The sequence below is a fragment of the Phycodurus eques genome, chromosome 21, assembly GCF_024500275.1.
Source record: "Phycodurus eques isolate BA_2022a chromosome 21, UOR_Pequ_1.1, whole genome shotgun sequence".
NCBI lineage: Eukaryota > Metazoa > Chordata > Actinopteri > Syngnathiformes > Syngnathidae > Phycodurus > Phycodurus eques.
In genome coordinates, this window is record NC_084545.1 from 14,848,240 (window position 1) to 14,868,771 (window position 20,532).

Genomic DNA, 20,532 nt, shown 5'->3' on the forward strand with positions numbered 1-20,532 from the left:
ATCATACACATTAAAAAAAGGAGCGGCACGGTACACGACTGGTTAGAGCGTCTGCCTCGCAGTTCTGAGGACCCGGGTTCAATCCCCGGCCCCACCTGTGTGGAGTTCGCATGTTCTCCCCGTGCCTGCGTGGGAAGAAAATGGATGGATGGTTTGTGTTGTTAGGTAGGCGTTAGTTTTTTGTTTCTTCTTCAAGCAAGGAAACGTTTGAGATGGTCAGAGACAACAGTCCAACGTTTGAAATGGAATGAGAAAAGCTAGCCGTTGTGTCATGTGCACGTGTTAATATTAACGCCAAGATCCTACTGACAAGCTAACTGACTGGATGCCCATTAGGGCTAACATTACGACTCCTAGTAGGACACAGAATATCATACACAGTATTCAAAGCATTCTCAAAAGTCAATTTCTCCATGTGTTTTACATCTTATGCAAGCCCAGGGTCCATTTTGGTATTTTTAGTACTTACTATAGGGGGCTGGTTTATGCCAGAAAAAAATGCATACATTTGAACGTGTATGTAGAGGTGCTGGTGCATCCAAATGAGTTACTGTAAATCCAATCAGCTCCTCTTTTGCTGTGGCTCTTCATTGAAATAACCTTTATCCGATTTAATGCTTTAGTCACAGACGCCGGCGACGCTGCATGCAAACTCCACACAGGTGGGGCCGGGATTTGAACGCAGAACTGTGAGGCAGACGTGCTAACCAGTCGTCCAGCGTGCCACCGCCTTCAGAACAATGAGATTTAAAACTTTTTTAAAATCAAAAATTGGACTGTTATTAAATTTAGTTAAAAGCCCATCCCCAATACTGGGCATACACAAAAGTTGTGTTGACACATTCCAAACAGATTTACCTGCATATTACCCCCCACCCCCCTCAAAATGAGACACAGTAAGAGTCAATTTGTCATTTATTATAAGGAACAAATTAAAACATAATGCTCAATATTTGCTCTTTTTCCAATACTACATTCACAGAATGTCTCTTAACCTTCCCCTGCCCATGACCCCTCTCTGACATTTCTCCTCCATACAACATTGAACTGAGGACAGAATGGCCTTCCCACCGATTAATGTCCCCTGATCATTTAAAACATATAATGCAAGATCCATACAGGATTGATTGGTATTTGCACTACCCAGATTGTTATACATCATCATAAACTGCGGATTATTCAAGTATTCCCTTGCTAATGATTTCAGTGCTGCATATGAAAAACATTGAACATCAGCTGTGTGATGTTCTGTGTAGGGAAGCTAAACGTGTGTCTACATGTGTCTATAACAATGATAACAGAACGCAATCCTTTGTAGTGCAATCCCCATACAACATCACATGCAGTTAGAGCACATGCACAAGACGACGACCGGTATTCCTCATACACTCCTTTTAGATCCATTAGAATACTGACCGACATCATATAAAAGATGAGAAATAGGACTTTCCACCTGCGTATATTAACAGAAACATGGCACCTCTTAGTGATGGTTTTCACACTAATGCCGGACTTCAGGTGAGCCCAATCACACATGATGCAAAGCAGCACGTGCAGAGAGACACGTGATCAAAGCTGCAACTTGGCACTGCTGTGTACACAAAAAAAAAAATTAAATTCAATAAAAAGCACAAAAGTGATGGCTTCTGAATTTTTCAAACTGTTAAAACACCAAAAGCACAAAGCCTCTGTTAACATTCGAACAGAGAAGGCAAACAAACTGAAGAGACAGGCATCTGAAAAAGAAAACTGCGCTATTAAATATTGTTTAAACACGGCAACAAAAGCTGGACGTAGCCAGGTGTGTGTTGTTTTTTTTTTTTTTTAAATAATAGAAAACGCTTGTTTTTGATTCTCTTGCTTCCAGTCATTTACTCACGTCACAGAAAGTTTTCAGAGACAAAAAAAAAAAATCACGATTAAAGAGTAGCTACTACATCCAAAATGTTGCGTATTCCAATAGGAATTGTTAGGCTAAATGTGAAAACAATTAGAATCTCAATTGCTGACTTAAACCATAAAAACAGCTGCAGCTCAGTGGCAAAACTGTGCTGGACTTTAAATGTTTTAAATGGATTTTTTTTTTTTTTTTTTACCATATAATAAATCAAAAATAATATGCTGCTTCTTGAATAAAACATCTTACTTTCATCGCTTTCATTAACATGTGAATATCATTCCGTGTGTATTACTTTGCGCATTCTAATCGACTCATCTCACCTTTCGGTAATGTTAGCGTACAAACACAACATTGACCTTCAGTTTCCCTTTCGGCATTTCCAAAAGTACTCTGTGCATCTTGTTCATTAGAAAACTTCACCCTTTATATATTGGTCTTCAAAAAAAAACAAGCTTTAAATGCCTGAATCTCCAGCAAGGCAACATATTATTTCAGGATCTGTGAAATCTCATGCGTTTCCAATAAAAAGGCTACTGAGTCAACGAGCCTCTTAAATAACAGATTAATTCCTAATTAGATTAGTCGTAGTCTTCTTTCTTCCTTATTGTGTCCCTTGAGAGTGACGTGATAAAAAGATTTAGGTATGAACAAAAAAACAAACAAAACAAAAAAGGTTGAACCATCCTCTTCAAGGATTTAATGGCACTGACCATCGACCAGTGACCATTGTTTGACCAGTGTATGTGCGTGTCAAAGTTAGTAAACTATATCAGTTTGGGATCCACTGTCACGAAAGTGGTACATTTTTCCTGTTTATATATATATATATAAACATAAGCAATACAAAAGTATTGCTCAGAGGTCATTTCATGGCTTGGAGATGGTCCGGGTCAGATGATCCATCATACCTGTGCCAGTTTTAAGAACATTTCCTCCTCATTAAATTCGCTCCTGTAGCGGCGCCAGTTGACAAGTTAGCATACCAACAAGTCGAGTCTGCTTCCTCGCATTAGTCGGCCTTCCCGTTTTCATGAGGCGCGCCGGCTTTGCTCCGGCGTGCTGACCGCAGCACCTTGTAGCAGCCGCGGGCGATCTTGTGCATCCACATGATGTTCATGATGTCCAAGCAGATGCTGGAGCAGATCCACGCCACGCGTCCGCCGTAGGGCACCATGTAGAAGGCCTCGGTGCCGTAGACGGCATACATGCGGCTGTAGTAGACGGGCATGACGGCCACGCGCACCATGAAGAACACCACGGCCATGGCCACGCCGTTTGCCATGTTGGGTCGGGAGGTCCTTGGGTAACCTAAAACCTCAAAGAACCAGCTGAAACAATAACAATAACACAGTGTTGACAACACATTGGTCAAACGCTCTGTGACGTCCGCTAACAACCCGCGCTAAACTTAGCTCCTCACCGACATGCAAAGATTTTCTCTCATTCAAGATGCATCACCTCAACATTCTTCCTTGACACCAATTGCTACTTTCCTATAAGCCAGGGCTTTCGTGCCACATTGTGGCCTCTTAGGATGCTACAGAAAGCACAATGACACACAGAGAGCTGCATATAGGAGCTGAGGGTAGCTCCCAGAGAAAAAAAAATACCTGGCGTAGGGATTGTTTTGAGTGTTTGAACATTTTACGTTTTCACATAATGTAATTGTACCCTCAAGTTTTGAAGTACAACAATCAGAAATGCGACAAAATTGAGCTGCACTGATTTTTGACGCCCACTCGCTAACATGATGGTACGTACCGCTGGTTCACACACGGAGTAGAAAACTCTGCAAGCAGACGGAAGTTAGCAAAATAAGGCAACATGCCTTGGCCCTGGAAGGAGAGCAAAGAGAGGAAAACAACGCAGACGTAAAAAGGTACACAAAACAAGACAGGATCAACGGGATATTTACAACGTTCTCGCCGCGAACAGAATTAAGATTCCAAGGTGCATCACAACACACTTAAATCATGTTTAACAGCCCATGTATGCAGGTTGATAAGAGGCAACCAAAAACTACTTAAATCATGCTGAATGGTCAAGTCACAACAAATGGAAGTAAAGGCTACGTGTTAATTGTTACTAGGATTTGTACTTTTTTACAATATATCAGGTACAACGATGAAGCCTTGAACATTTTCTTGCCAGCTGGCTTGGTTGCACTTGCAGTGCATTTTGCGGGTTTTACCGAAATGATTGTGTTCCACAAACAAAATACAATTATGTGAAAACAGTTAACACTATACAGTGCCGTGAAAAATGACCCGGGTGAGGATAAGCGGTGTACAAAATGGATGGATGGATGGATGGATGGAAAAGTGTTAACCCCCTTCGCAAAGTTTTTTTTCATTTTTCAGTTTCCCAGCTTTTATGTTTAAGATCATCAACCAAATGTAATTAGACAAAAATAACCCAAGTAAACAAAGATTGCTGTTTTTAAAATGGTGATTTTATTTATTTTAAGGGGGGGGGGGGGAATGATTCAAAGCTACCTGGTCCACTGTGGAAAAAGGAATTGCCCCCATATATGAAATACTGTAACTGGTTGGGCCACCCATTCAGCAACAACTGAAATCAAGTCTTTTGTATTCCATTCAGAAGTTGAATTGCTGTTGTGATTTGGATTGTCGTCCTGCTGCAGAACCCAAGTGCGCTTCAGTTTAAGGTCATGAACCGACGGCCGAACATTCTCCGTCAGGATTTTCTCGTAAAGAGCAGAATCAATAGCTCCATCAATCACAGCAAGTCGTCCAGGTCCTGAAGCAACTTCTCAGCCCCAGACCATCACATGACTACCACGGTGTTTGACTGTTGGTATGATGTTTTTTTTTTCTCAAATACTGGGTTACATTTGTAATGTAACAAGACGCACACCTTCCCAAGAAAAATCTCAGTCCATAGCATATTCTCTCACAAGTTTTGGGAATCATTCAGGTTTTTTTTTTTTTTTGCGCAAGAGCGAGACGAGTCACCAGTGGTTTGCATCGTGGAACTCTGCCCCGGATACCATTTCCCGCCCAGACTCTTCCTCCTTCATGTTGTGTCATGAACACTGACCTTAACTGAGGCAAGGGAGGCCTACAGTTCTTCAGATGTTGTCCTACGTTCCTTTGTGACCTCCCGGATGAGTCATCGCTGTGTTCTTTGGGTAAAGTTTGGAGACCGGCCACTCCTGGGAAGGTTCGCCAATGTTCCATGTTTTCTCTATTTGTGGATAATAGAGAAAACATGGAAAACTTGGGTTGCTGGAGGCCTAAAGCTTTAGAAATGGGTTTGTAACCCTTTTCAGAACGATAGGTGTCAATGACTTTATTTTCTCATCTGTTCTTGAATTTCTTTGGATCATGTCATTTTGTTGCAGCTTTTAAAGATCTTTTGGCAAACTTCATTGTGTCAAGCAGGTTCTATTTAAGTGATTTCTTAATTGAACAGGTCTGGAGGTAATCAGGCTCGGGTGTGGTCAGTGAAAATGAAACCAACGCTGTGATTAGTCACAGTTAATTCAATATTTAACAAGGGAAGCCATTACATTTCTGAACAAGGCTTTGAAATCTTTTTCCCTTAATAAATAAAATCACCATTTAAAAACAGCATTTTATGTTGAATTGGGTTATCTTTGTTTGATATTTACATTTGTTTTATTATCTTAAACAAAGGGAGGAAACTATGCAAACGTATTTGAGAAGGGGGCCAATGCTTTTTCACGGCACTGTATTTAAGAATATTTTTTGTATACCAGGGAGCAATTAAATACGGATCACAAAACAGCATACAAATCAAAAGGTTGGAGTGCTGTCAAAATACCGCATTTTTCATTGTACTCTTCCTGATAGTTAATCCTGCGTTACAGATGCAACTTCTGATGGTTGACGTTATCTTTTAGCAGACAAAAGCAGCTACTTAGTTGTGATATTTGTGCATGTTCCCCATCAAAACGCTTATACGGCACAGTACTGTACTCACAACGTTGGCTGGACATTTGTTATACTTGTTTCTACTGCCCTCAAGGGGACAAAAAATTAACTCACATCATATCATGTACCATTCTTTCAGGCCGTTAAGAATATGGGCACAGTATTTACATCCACACATACATTCAGGGATGAACAATCCAAAGCCATGAAAACAAAATCAAACATTCATGTCTGTTCAGCATCTTTTTTTGTTCCCCCCCCCCCCCCCCAGGGGCGTGGTGGTGGTGGTGTGTGTGTGTGTGTGTGTGGGGGGGGGGGGGGGGGGGTGGGGGGGTTACACAGTGCATTCGTCGTCAAAAGCTCAATTTAGGCTAAATGAGTGTATGAGTGTTCCTCACGATCAATTATTGAAAGAAGATGGATGCAATGAAGCAGAAGCTTTAAAACACTAAAACACTTGATCTATTGAAATCATGAGGTATGCATTGTATACATAATACTTTTGAGCACACACATGCAAGTTATGTTGAAGTTATTCCGCGAGTCAAAGACATGTTTTTATTATTTGAAACTGTTATTTATGTCCAAATTTAGGAAGTGAAAGCAAAAAAAAAAAAGCTAAAGCAGCATTATCAATTACATTATGAGCATGAGCAGGTTAAATATTTTATGGGTTTTTGTAACGGTTTATTCTTTTGGAATTGCATAACGTGCCACGTGACATGCCTTCAGGTGCAACAGGTTTCCCACCCGCCTCTAAATTAAGAAAAATAACAGCAGCTCCTTCAAAACCAGTACAATACACACTCGCTGGCCACAACATTGGGTACATCTGCACTATTTAATGACATATATTACAAGATCTACATTTTCTGCCTTAACCAAGATAATATTGCAGTTATTATTCACAAATCTGTTGTCAGAAGTGTACTACATGAGGTAAAAAAAAAAAAAATAAATAATAATAAAATGCAGGATACAGAGTAAGCAAATGAATAACCAATTTGAAAATATAAAAAATAAAATAGTATTATCCATGTAAAGGCAGATTTGCCCCCCCCCCCCCTATTTGAATCTCATTAGTGTATCTACCGTGTTTGGTAAGCATATTTGACTCATAGTCTAACTTTAAACACCATACAAAAACTTACCTGTGAGGCTGAAATAAAAGCTTGTCATTAAAACATACTTACTAAGGGATACAAATCAGTGTAGATACTGTCTACAGTAATTTCCACCTAGCAGGAGCATGCTAGTACCTCTAGGAACTGGTAAGTCCATACTGTGACTGGGCATCACATCTGCTCAGTGCAACCAAACAGCAATAACAGCAGACAAGACAGGAATAAAATAAAGAGGAAGTCCCCATCGAGATCGAGGGCTCCCTGAATACACACACACGCACACGCTCACACCTATTTGGTAGTTTTTGCATGAACTGTTTTTGCATGTTGGGTTTGAAGAGGGGTGATTAATGTTAAAGAGACAGACAGACAGAAAAACAGACAGAGATTAGAACGACGACAAAATATGCCTCTTAATACTGTAAGCAAATATGAAGCGACACATACAAACACAGAAATTGAGCATGCATCTAAAAAAGGTCCCATAGGAGTTATGTTATGGTTTACCTATTTGTGCGGGTTAAAAACAGATTCCAGTAATTCTGGTGAAAAGTCACTCTTCTCGTGAAGACGTGATGAAGGACAACAATGGAAAAAGTAGCTCAAAATATGATTCTAATTTGTACCTCTGACACTTCGGTCGAGAGTTCTAAATGAGAAGTTTTGACATGAACACTCACACATAGACACACGCGGCATGTTAACTAATAAAACCTCAACAACAAATGACTACTTTGACTGGTTACCAAAATAGAGCAAATAAAAATGACAACTACAGTGGAAGCCAATTTGGGTTCTCATCAGTTATAAGGATTTAAAAAAAAATAGGGGGAAAAAAACTTTTATACCAGATTCAATTTCTCGGGAAGACAGTCATGAGTGTCCAGTGACAGTATGGATGTCTCTTAAAACATTTACAGGTGCTTGTTCTGCCTGCCCAAAATAGACCTTTCAAATTGACAATGGTGCAACATTTACTTGACTTCTACTAAGAGACAGAAACATGGACTAGTACCCATCTTTAGAGTTGCTAAAACTCTACTCACAGGACTGTTCTTCATGTATACTGGTGTGCATATTCACTCAGAAAATGGCGACAGTGGATGAAATTTACCATGCATTTCTGCTGTCCTCACGTGGATACAGACAGAACTCACAGTTAAAACGAATGACATCATTAGTAAACAGCGACGCATGCTTTTACAAGATGAGCAAGCATCTAAATGACAATGGTTGGGATTATGATGTCCTTCACGGTATTAAGCAGAAATCCAGTCACTGACTAACAGTGTTATTATCAATGGCCAATACGAACATATTATTTGGAACGACTGAATTAAAAGGTTTTACCCCAACAAATTAGACTCGAGTGCAAGAACTGAAGGCAGAGCACTGCACACTGCATAGCCTTTTTAAAAGAATATGTTTTTGTTGTTTTTTTAGAAGGGCCAGTCAATCTGGGATACACTTTAGTATTTCGTGGCTTTGCCAGTTTTCTGTTTAGAGGGAAATCTCAGGACGAGTGCAACAAAGAGAGAGGAGGCTCCGGCACATAAACAGATGGCAAACTGTATTGCAGGTACGCAGCCAGGTGTTAGGTTAAACACAGTTTGTTCACATGCATGGTAACAGGAACCCTGAAGAGCCCTGCACTTGGCATGCAAGGCAGGTGTTGCGCTAAAACTCAGAATATATCGAGAGAAGGGTGGGGGTGGGGTCAGTATTATTAAAAAAAAAAAAACAAGGGACAGGAACTATAAGAACATGGTGAGGCAAGGGGAGGGAGGTAGAGATGTGGGGATAAGGGTGGGTTCAACAGCCAATACCATTGTTGAGCATTCCATGCAAAAAATACCATGTTGTCAATCATTTCCATAATCATGATGCGATAGAGAACTGACAATAGAGAGAGCTTAGGAGTAAACCAAGAGTGAACAGCAAGTGTCTTTAAAGACTGGACTTAGTGGGTGACAATTCTCAGTAACCAATGAAGTTTGAAGTTGATCATCCATCCATCCATCCCATACTACATATTATCATCAGACCTACCTACCTGTATGTCAGAAACTGAAGTTGATTTTATGAAACAGAGCACTTTCAAAAGGAGGGCTTCAAGCGTTATGTGCCTCATAGACTCGACTACTAAGTGAAGGTGGGAGGCTGCAAGGATCCTTATCGGAATATATAAAGCAAACATGCTCAGACATTTTTACAGTTTGGAGTTTAAATACTTGTTTGAAGGTTTATTCATTTATTTTGTAAGTTTTGCTTAAGCCTATCCTCTTCCTGTCAGCCATTTTGAAAATGAGTTCATTGCCTGTCCTGACCAGGGCACTCTTGTAAAAGACATTTTTAATCTCAATGAGGTTTTCGTGGCTGAAAACTAAAAATAAAAATGCCCATCAGAAACAGAGAGCTGTACTTGAATTGATTGCTTTGCAAGGGGAACCACAACTAAATGTGTATGGGGAAGCTGCAATAGGCTAGGGGTGTCCAGGATCAAAGGCGAAGAACAAGAGACCGCTTCGAGTGACCTCCGTCACACGCAAATGACAATCTTCAGCGGTTAACCCTGGGAACCCTAGTGCTAGGGTCGAGGCATTGATCAGAGAAGATCGCAGTGTCACCATTGGTGACATCCCCATCACGTATTCATTCAAGGACAGATGAGGAATAAAGTAATGGACACCTATCGTTCTGAAAAGGGTTACAAATCCATTTCTAAAGCTTCAGGCGTCCAGCAAACCATGGTTTCCGTGTTTTCTCTATTATCCACAAATAGAGAAAACATGAAACATTGGCGAACCTTCCCAGGAGTGGCCGGCCTACAAACATTACCCAAAGAACACAGCGATGTTGCAGAACTTGCTGGGTTCGTTTAGTCGAGCAAAAGGAACATAAGGGAGATTGTTTTCAATGACGTCTTGAATGCACACTTGTAGGCCAGTGGTGGTTAAAATGCAATAGTGGACTTTCATGCAAGCGAGTGTTATCAGTTAACACTTTATCGTTAGCGCTCTGTGATTGACTGGAAGTCAGCGCATAGTGCAGTTCAGTTCACCTTTTGTACAAAGTCAGCTGGGATAGGCTCCACACTCCCACAACAGTGATAAGGTACATGTACTGTAACTCTCCTTAGATTGCGCTTTGAGTGGCAGAAATTGGCTCCTAACTGAGTGCACTGACCTTGCCAAGAACAACCTTACAAGAACATCTATTTGGCAGTTTACTAAGAAAATGGCCGGAGTCCCCTGGACACTGCTGTTCACCCTTGATCGGCTCCTTCCCATCTTGCCTGCACGTTCTGCTATTGGACAATAAAGCACTCACCAGTACATAGTAGTAAGCATACAATGCTGCCAGATGATGCACTACAAAAAACTTGTCTCCTATCGCCTTCCAATAGTAAAAAATTAGCAACAGATCTGGAAAACAGAAGGATAAGATGGGGACAGAGGGGTGGCACATTAAAATAGGAAATTGTACAAATAAATGCACCTGATAAAAAACAAAACTCATCATGTTACATTTGAAGCATTACCAAGTGAGGCTTCACTTACCAGATATGAGGTAGCCTGTTGTGATGGCAACATTAGTCTTCACTAGAGTAGGATCTCCCCTGTTGCAAAAGCACACGTTATTTATACATTTATATTGTATTTGAACACATCAATATCCTTTTTATTACTTTCTAGTGTGTGTACGCTGAAACCAGTTCTGTAATAAGAGAGAGAAAACCTTCTTTCCATAATAATATGTCTATGTTATTTTCAACCCATCCACGTGTAGTAACTGCTGTCCCGATCTTGTCAAAGAATGCTGACTGACTGGTCTCATCCACCGCAATCATATCAGTTCGAAGCCTCTCGTGCTGTTTTTGTGCGATTACCCAATTGCATTCTTGCCAATCGAGCTGCCACGCAACCTCATATTTCGCAGGCCTCAGTTTAAATGCGTACATCATCCATCCATTTTCTGAGCCGCTTCTCCTCACTAGGGTCGCGGGCGTGCTGGAGCCTATCCCAGTTGTCATCGGGGAGGAGGCGGGGTACACCCTGAACTGGTTGCCAGCCAATCGCAGGGCACATACAAACAAACAACCAACCATTCGCACTCACGGGCAATTTAGAGTCTCCAATTAATGCATGTTTTTGGGATGTGGGAGGAAACCGGAGTGCCCGGAGAAAACCCACGCAGGCACGGGGAGAACATGCAAACTCCACACAGGCGGGACCAGGGATTGAACCCAGGTCCTCAGAACTGTGAGGCTGACGCTCTAACCAGTCGGCCACCGTGCCGCTGCATACATTATATTCAAATAAATGTAAGAGTGGTGTTTAATGTTCATTAAGCCATTTGATAGGGCATTTATATTCATTTTGCATTGTTTTCTGTATGTTAAACTATTTTCTGGGCTAAAAAACAATTTTTTATTAATACGTTCGAGTGTTTGGAATGGATTATTTAGATTTACAATATTGAACTGTGTGGCAGATGTGCTAACCAGTCACCCACCGTTCCACCGACTTCAGAACAATGTGATTTAAAAGCTTTTGAAAATATATAATTTTACTAATAGTTTTTTTTTTTTAGTTAAATGCCCATCCCCAATACAGTGCATACACAAACGTTGTTTTGACACATTCCCATGCATGTTTTTTAGGATGTGGTAGGAAACCGGACTGCCCGGAGAAAACCCATGTAGGCACAGCGAGAACATGCAAACTCCCCACAGGCGGGGCCAGGATTTGAACCCCAATCCCCAGAACTGTGAGGAAAGATGTGCTAACCAGTCTTCACCGTGCCGGCTCCAAATTTATATCATAATTTTTTTAAAGTAAACATTTTCTGGGGTGAACATGTTTCAATGAGTGTTCAATAGAGGGTTAAAAACAAGAAAAGGTACAGAGATTCAAATAATTTCAAAAACACACTCTTACCAAACTGGGTCTTCATTGATGGAGTCATCAAAGAACAAAATGTAAAGACAGAAGATTCCCACTAACAGTGCATGAAGAGTCGATACTGTCCTGAAAAAATGAACAACAGAACACTGTTCAGACTATCATTGAAACATGTCACTGTAATTGTTCATTATTTATGGTGCACAACTGATCAGTGAGTGGGCTTCAAGCTTTCTGGTCAAATACATCAAGCCCTTGCCTGGCAGGAAGTCACACAGATCCAGAGCAATTAGACTGAGAGATTAAACACAGCAGAGGGGTCAAGCTGAGCAACGCCCCATTCCCAAGACACAGCGACATCCGCATTGACTGCTAAATCATGGCAGATCCCGCACAACTTGTAGCCTGAACCTATCACCACTCATCATTACGTTTTATTTGCCCCTCATAGACCATGTGACCATTTCAATTTCATGAGTGCTATCATCAGTAAAAGCGAGCATGAGTGAAAATGAGTGAGTCATGCACGTTGGCAGGTGAGGAATTCTATCAACTGTATCCAATCCAACCAATCTGTTCAGCGATGTTCCCAAAGCCCTCCAAGATCTCAGCACAAGATGTATACCCTGTTCCTATAACAAGTCCTTTGCCACCCTCTAAATCACATCTCCATGTATTCTTGTCTCCTCTCAGTGTCCCACTTCTTAGCTGACCTCTTTCCTTGTATGATTTCATGTACTTTGAGGTTCCATCACCAAGTCTCCTTCTCCCCTTTCCTACCAGAAGATACACCAAGTACTCTCCTGCCTGTCTCTCTATTCCCCTTGGGTGTAGTGGTCCAGTCCTCTGGAAGCTCCTCCTGTCCACCAAGAGCCTGTCTTACCTTTTCTCGAACAGGTGCACAACACTTTTCCTTTCTCAGCATGCACCACATGGTTCTCTGCTCTGCTCTTGTCTTCTTAACCCCCCCCCCCCCCCCCCCGCCCCCACTTTACAGACCACCGTCATATGCTGTTCAGCCACACTCTACCCTACCACTACCTTACTACACACGCACCAAAACTTTCGAGCATGAGTCGACAGAACGCTGGCATGTTTACGTACAACCGTTAGCGCTAGCACTAGCTTGCTATGCTTCATAACATTTTGTTGCCTGCTTGCGAGCCGTATCAAATTAAACGTACGTGAACATACATCAAGCAATCCTTGAATTAAATCACCAATGACCATCAGCACACGTTTTTCCCCATTTTCTTCTTATAATACAAGCGCGATCCGCGCTTGCTGTCATCACGACGGTAACGAGCGTATCCGCTCGCATTTGAGTTGACAAGATAAAGTCCAGTGATCGTCTGATTGTATATTTAAATACCTTTAAAAGCTAACCCTTTAGGACTGGCTGCATTGCGCGGGCCCTGCGGGTTGTGGGCGTCTTGCTCTGCTGGGGGTGGGGTGGCGGGGCGTGTTAGGCTGTGGCGGGGTTGGTTGGGGGGGTGGCATTGGGTCCCTGCGGCCCCCACCGGGTGGCCGGTTGTCAGGGCGCCTCGGTGAGGCCGTAGGACCGCCCCGGGTCCCTCAGTGTGGGACTGTCCCGTCCTCATATTTAATGTTTCATCCTTGTAGATAATGTAATGATTTACTTCCCTCATCCTGTTTACAATCTTTGTTTCTCTCTCCCTTCAAGAAACTTTGTTCTGTTCGACTGAACAAGTCTGATTCTCAATAAACCTAAATTATAATACCAGAGCGGAAGCTTAAAAACTCTATTGTGACACAGTAAAACTGTTCCGGCATAAAAAGCATACAGAATTTCCATTCTGCTTGACATAACAGCCGAACAGGACTAAAAAAAAAAAAAAAAAAAAAAAAAAAAAAAAAAAAAAAAAAAAGACATTGTACAGTTTGTATATGTACTTGCTTCTATTTTGATTTTGTTTTAATCGGCTGTCTGCAGCCAGGTTGGCATTGCAAATACCTTACCTGGATAAGGTTCAATAAATATAAAAATAAATAAATATATAAATGACTTTATGGACAGCTCTCAGTCAGCAGTGTGAAGTATTTGGTATCTGTAAATGTGTTTGCATGAAGTAGGAGAGAGAGAGAGAGAGAAAAAAAACCCACTGCAAATAATTATTTGTGAACGGAGGTTTTTTTATTATTATTATTATTTTCTCCCCCCCCCCCCCCCCAATTAAGTTTGACAGACATTGCATTTAATTTATTAATATGTTCTTTATGATCATAGTCACACACTAATGTAGCTCAATAATGTGTACAGTGCAGTTATAAACACTACAACAACAAACCTGTAACTGGTATATTAATACTTCTCTGACAATAAGACATGGGTGAATTTTCTGTGTCCACATTCAAATCAGACTCATTAAGAACTCCCCCCCTCAACTAGTGGGTAAAACACCTGAGAGTCGCGATCCACTCACCTTGAGTTCCATTCCACCTTTTGCTTTTCGCTGAGGCCAAGGAAGCCTGGGCTGACATGCATCGACACCCAGGGGCTGACTTTGTGGAAGAGCCACTGGAAGGTGAAAAAGCTGGTAACTGAGATGGTAAGGATGAGCTGGCTAAATGGGTCCATGGCCAATCGACTCCACTGTGAAGGGGAGAAGAAAATGTTTCTTGGCCAGGTTTATACAGGTACTATAAAGTAGCAAGGCAAGACATAGCAAAGCATAGCTTTCTTAAATCGAAGGTCACCACAACAGTCTACCAGAATGTTTTAGAGGACTTCATGATTCTTTCTGCTGAGGATCTGTATGGAGATGCAGATTTCATGTTCCAGCAGGACCTGGCCCCTGCCCATACTGCCAGAAGCGCCAAAACCTGCTTTGATACCCATGTCATCACAGTGCTTGACTGGCCAGCCAACTCGCCGGATCCAAACCCCATTGAGAATCTATGGGCTATTATCAAAAGGAAAATGTGGGGCACCACACCCAGAAACAAAGAAGAAGCGACAGCAAGCATCAAGGAAATCTGGGCTTTCATAACTCCTTTGGCAATGCCACAGACTGATTGCCTCAATGCCACGGTGCATCGAGGCAGTGGTTAAAGCAAAGGGATTACCAACCAAGTATTGAAGATTAACATATCGTTTTGAAAATACCATATTGTTATTGATTTAATGTGACCATCATTTCTTTTTTTTCCTTCTTCAAAAACTGAGAATGGTGCTTACTTCACAGTATTCCCGATTTTGTGGGTTTCATGAGCTGGACCCCAAATGATGTAAAAATGAACAAATACATACTTGAAATTGTTTAAATTCTGGGCCCCGAATCTATAATCTATTAAAGTTTTACTTTTTCAATGGAATTATGGAAATAAATAAACTTTTCCATTATATTAAAATTGTGTGTGTGTGTGTTTTTCTTCTCTGCATCATTTGATATTATTACATAATTAATTCCTCATTTTTTTCTACTTTCTTTGCATCTATAGATTACTCTGGTTGTCCCCAACATCTGGTGAAATTTTTAGGTCAATAGCACCTTTGGAAATATATTTAGTGGGAAAAATGGTAACATGTTAAATACTTATTTCAGCCGCTGTATGTATGTGTAGCGTTTTATTATTATTTTGTGACATGATGGTGTTATTAAGAGGTAGAGTAGATTAGGTCACTGAAAGACCAGGTCCCAAACGCACCGCCCGCAAATGAGTCACAAGAATGTAAACAGGAAGAGCGTTAGGTGTGTGGAGTAGTGAGTGAAACAGTGCTACTAAATGTGACCGGAGCACAATTGGATAATTAATAACTGGGTGAAGCTTAATTTGATCACGTGCCGGTTAGTTTGTACGAGATTGGAACACGTCACCACAACTTAACTGCTTGACGTTGGTTTGGTATTGCAGTGGTCTTGAACGGTTGATTTGGTCCACGCCCAGGTTAAATTAAAATGTGTGAATTCTTAAAGCGCCCTCGGCAACATGTTTCCGCATTCATAAAAGAGCCAAATTTAGCCGCTCTACAGGGGCTGCGCTGCACCCAGTACTTGTATGTCAGCGACAAGGGCGCCTGTGGACCACCCTGGATGACTCGGTGCGGGAGGTGTCCTGTCCACCGGGCCGCTCCGAGGTGGACTCCTGGGCCCGACCCCGCCTCTCGACTGGGTGGGGTGGGGTCCTCGGCCCCCAGTGCAGGCACAACAATTGCAGGACACTTCTGACAGTCATTGTGCATGCGAAATGGTGTCAATTCACTTGCATATGTCCGCAGACACCCACGCCGGGGACTTATTCGCTGGGTGTGGGCCCACTCACTCATTACGACGAATAACATAACTATGCCCATTTATCGGGTATGCCCTCACTTACATTCTGGTCCTACAGAGGTTTATAACTTACATAGCCACTCCCACTACACACTTGTTCTCCAGCCTTGTCCACAACCCCTGTCCTGCATGTTTCCCTCCTGTCCTTCCCTCACAGGGATGTAGCACTACTGACCCATACAACACTCAAATCCAATGTGTCATTGTACTCGTTTTATAATGCTTTACTTTCCTCATCTTGTTTACAGCTAGTGCTTTGTTTTTTGTTGTCTTCTTTTCCTATAATATTTAGTTACTTTTTCAATTTCTCCTTTTTTTTTTCACTCCCCTTTAAAAACTCTGTTCAACTGAATGACTAATTCTCAATAAATATCCATAAGAATAAAACGAAACCACAGTGGCAGCTTAAAAAGTCCTCTGTGACACAGTAAAACTGTTCCGACATGAAACGGATACAGATCTTCCTTTCTGCTTGACCTAACGGCCAAACACGACCAAAAACAAAACAAAAAAACAACAACAGAAAAAAAAAAACAACTATGACGAGGCATTGTTAGAACTAGAACTGAGAAATATGTACGTGGTTTCACATTCATCTGTATGAGTTTATGGGACAGATAGCAGTAGTAGCAACAAAATATTGACATACAATGCAAAGGTCCATGGGGATTCTACACGTATGCACTGTTGTATGTCAACAGACACCTCTGCGTGGGCGGGCGGGCGCGCGCGCACGCACACACACACACACACACACACACACACACACACACAGGGTTGGCCACTGTCCTTGGTAATTTTATACCCGTCTTTGTAATGGTGCTACTCAGCCTTCAAGGGCAAATGGTCCAGGTCCACTTCAAGCTACAGAACAAAAGCAAATGGTGGACAATGAACAATTCGTGCACAAACTTGACCCAGGAATTCAAACTAATTGCAGAAAACAGGACTGACTCTGGGTCAGTTTGGCGAGGATTATAATCTCTAACTCGCTACAAGCGATCATCCCCTCCAAGTGGAGTACAATAAAGGACTGGCAGACGACTTGAATACCTTCTACTGCAGATTTGAAATGGGCAAATTCACACAGCTTTCATTGAATCGGTTCCGTGTTCATCCATCACAGTCGGGTTTGGTGCTGCCACAAAGAACGACAAAATCAGACTGCAACAGACAGCCAAGACTGCCGAAAAAAATTAGCAGTACCCACCTACCCACTCTTGAGGGCTTGCACACTGCCAGGACTAAGACAAGGGCATGCAAAATCCTCTTGGACCCTCCACCTATTCCAGTGCCTTCCCTCAGGTAGGTCCTATCGAACAACGCAAAGTAAAACCAGCAGACATTCCAACAACTTATTCCCCATTGCCATTAACTTCTTAAACAGTCGACTTCCAATTTCATTGTAACAGCTGCCATTTTGCACATCTCTGTCAGGACACTTCTCCATTATCCGTACACACTGTTTCATCACGCTGCACTATTTGTATATTGTTGTTGATTACAACTCCCCACTTAAGTGTTTGAGAACTCTCTGCACTATTTGCACAATCATCATTGTACTCTTAGTCACTTTAAATTGCTCTGAATTGTTTGAAATTTAAAAACGCTCCACTCACCCTATTATTATGGTTACCAGGTCCCAGACTGGCAACCATTATCCCTGTATCGTGATCGTGTGTGGTAGGGTGTGATGCATTCAAAATGGGGAGACTGGTGGGGCTGAGGCGAGACGGTCACAATGACCTGTAACCGTCACCCCTGATCAGGAGAGGAGAGGACGTTCGTTTAAGCCTTGCTTGAGGTATGTTCACGTACTTTTAATACGATACGGCTCGCAAGCAGGCAACAAAACGCTATGTAGCCTAGGAAGCTACTGCTAGCGCGAACGGTTGGACGTAAACATGCTGCCGCTCTGTCGAATCATGCTCTAAAATTTCGGTGTGGGTGAAGTCATTTAATTCAAAATAATTTAATTACAGTAAGTTCGCACCCATTATTTATGTAATGTAATGTTGGAGGAACATAGGAACATATTTTACAGTAGTAGAAAAATCTCACGGCACACCAACAAACACAAATGTCACAAAAAGTGGATACATTCATGACTGTATTTACTTCCTGCCATCTAATAGAAGACCATTCATTTGTTCTGTCTGTCACTATGCCTCCCTCCCATAAATAGAGGAACAAAGACACATTATTTACTGAAAATAGAATTTTTGGAGCAATTAGGTACACACGTATATCCAGTAAATGAACAGGTCATTTAAATAGACACATTCCTCTATCATGTGATCGGATCGGTGATGGGGTTTTTTTAAACTCGCTGATCGGCCCCAAACATCCTGATGGCGTAGAGCCTAATTATTATTATTATTATTATGAGAAGCATACAGTATTTTCATTGAATTGATACAATTTTTAAAGCATTCAATTATAAATCGTGTGTGCCTTCAACAAAAGAATGGCATAAAAATTGATTGGGAGTACAATATGTTCCATTTCAGTAGTATGTGGCTGAAATGTTTCATTAATTCCTTGTGTTGCCAGCTTCATGTTCAGACTGTACATTGGGCTAAACTGCGCTGGGCTCAAATGTGTTGTCATCATCGAAAGAAGCATATAGTCTTATCCTTGAGTTGATAAACCTAAAATAACGTAAAAATGGATTTGGAGAGAAATGCAGTCCATTTCAGAGGTATGCGACTGTGAAATGTTTCCTTGTGTCGCCAGCTTCATGTTCAGACTTAACATGTGGGCAAAAATGTGCTCGTGTAGGAAGACGTGCTGCTTTGTTATTATTATAAGAAGCATACAGGATGTCAACCAGGAAAAAAAACTGAAATACATATAGTCTATGTATGTGACAGACATGTTTCCCTGTGTTGCCAGCTACACGTTCAGGCTGTACATTGGGTTAAAATGCGCTTGGAAAACATGTTAACGGATTCTTCTTCTTATAAAAAGCATACAATATTTTCCCAAGTTGAATCACCTAATAACGACGTGTGCCTTATAGAACAGTATGGAATAATATGTACGTCTCTTTCGGCAGTATGTGACTTGGACGTATTTCCTTGTACTGCCAGCTTCATGTTCGGACTAGATTGAGTAAAAATGCGCTTGTGTAAGACGCGTCGAGGGGGAAAACACTGACCCACCACAATCTAATTTCGCCTTCGGCATCGAATTACTCGGACTGGACAACGATTTCTCTGTGTCACACTCACACGCAGCGGCACTGCTTTCACTTTCTTTTCGCGAGGCCAAACCACGTCGCATCGCCTCGCCTGGCGTGTTGAGGAGAGAGAAAACCAAAACCAAAACCTTACTTACTTACTTACCGAACGACTTTCATGAAGACGCCCCGCCTTGCTCTGCCTCAGCCGCTTAAGATTCCCACGGCTGGCGGAAAAGGTGCACCCGCCGTGTCACATCCACGGCCGTCATACCGCTCCATGCTAGTTCAACGACAACAACAACAACACGCGCGCACTAGCTAGCTAGCTAAACAGTAGACAAGAAGGAGCCGGGGGAGCAACCTAGCTGTGTTTGTCTGATGGCTAACGTGCATATTTGCAGTGGTTTGGTTCCACGAATTATTATTTTATTTTTTTTAGGGGGGTTGGGGTGTTGTGATTGGTACATGCCGATGGCAAAGCCCCGCCTCGACTCATCTTTGCTCTTTCGGCTTTAAGTTTCAGCAGAGTCCTTAAAGCTACAAAACAAAGAGGAACACTCGAGACCAAAACATTCCCCAGACCAGAACTCACAGAGACTAACTTTCGGGAGTCGAGACGGAGACCTTAAAAATCTATTTTAAAAACCATGTCCCAAACAGGTAGGTGTTTGATGAGTATTCCTCCACCTGTCCCATCTTTTCGGGAAAAGTGTTGCAGCCATCAAATTCTAAGTGAATAATTATTAGCTAAAAAGCAATAAAGTTGATCAGTTTGAACATTAAATATCGTCTTTGCAGTGCATTCAATTAAATATAGGTTTAACATGATTTGCAAATGGTTTTATTTATGTTTAACACAACGTCCCAACTTAATTGGAATTGTATAATAAACAAACCAACCAACAAACAAATTATGGCAATTAAATATCAGCCTCTTGTCTCTAGTTTTTCGCATTGCATTGTGGGTCATGACTAACAGCACCTTTCAGAACTAACAGTATTAGCTGGTTTATTTTATTTATTTTTTCTTTCCATCTCTTGCCCTTAGCCACTACTAGAGATGACACCATGCTGATTAAAAATTAAAAAAAATAGTGAAAATCTTGATACAAAATACAACTTATGTATGATATGAAACACGAACTTCAGTACAGCGATGTAACAATCTGATTGTAGTACCTAGATTGGCCACAATGTGATGCAAAAGC

At 41.6% G+C, this 20,532-nt stretch overlaps 1 protein-coding gene across 7 annotated transcripts; it reads right to left on the reverse strand.

Annotated features, from left to right (window-relative positions):
* Nucleotides 1-894: 894 nt before the first annotated feature.
* On the reverse strand, nt 895-19,729 carry LOC133396260 (TLC domain-containing protein 4-B-like). Of its 7 annotated transcripts, none has more exons than XM_061665886.1 (9): nt 19,488-19,729; nt 17,355-17,452; nt 17,194-17,278; nt 14,290-14,459; nt 11,882-11,971; nt 10,502-10,560; nt 10,272-10,366; nt 3,662-3,735; nt 895-3,228 (listed from the first exon to the last, which is right to left on the reverse strand). In XM_061665886.1, exons 4-9 carry the CDS (start codon nt 14,442-14,444, stop codon nt 2,910-2,912), a joined length of 792 nt encoding a protein of 263 aa, XP_061521870.1. In that variant the 5' UTR covers nt 14,445-14,459; nt 17,194-17,278; nt 17,355-17,452; nt 19,488-19,729; the 3' UTR covers nt 895-2,909. The 7 variants fall into 7 exon arrangements, with proteins under 7 accessions (XP_061521870.1, XP_061521864.1, XP_061521868.1 ...); XM_061665880.1 differs by having other exon boundaries at nt 17,351-17,452; XM_061665884.1 differs by having other exon boundaries at nt 17,351-17,452; nt 19,480-19,729.
* Nucleotides 19,730-20,532: the final 803 nt, after the last annotated feature.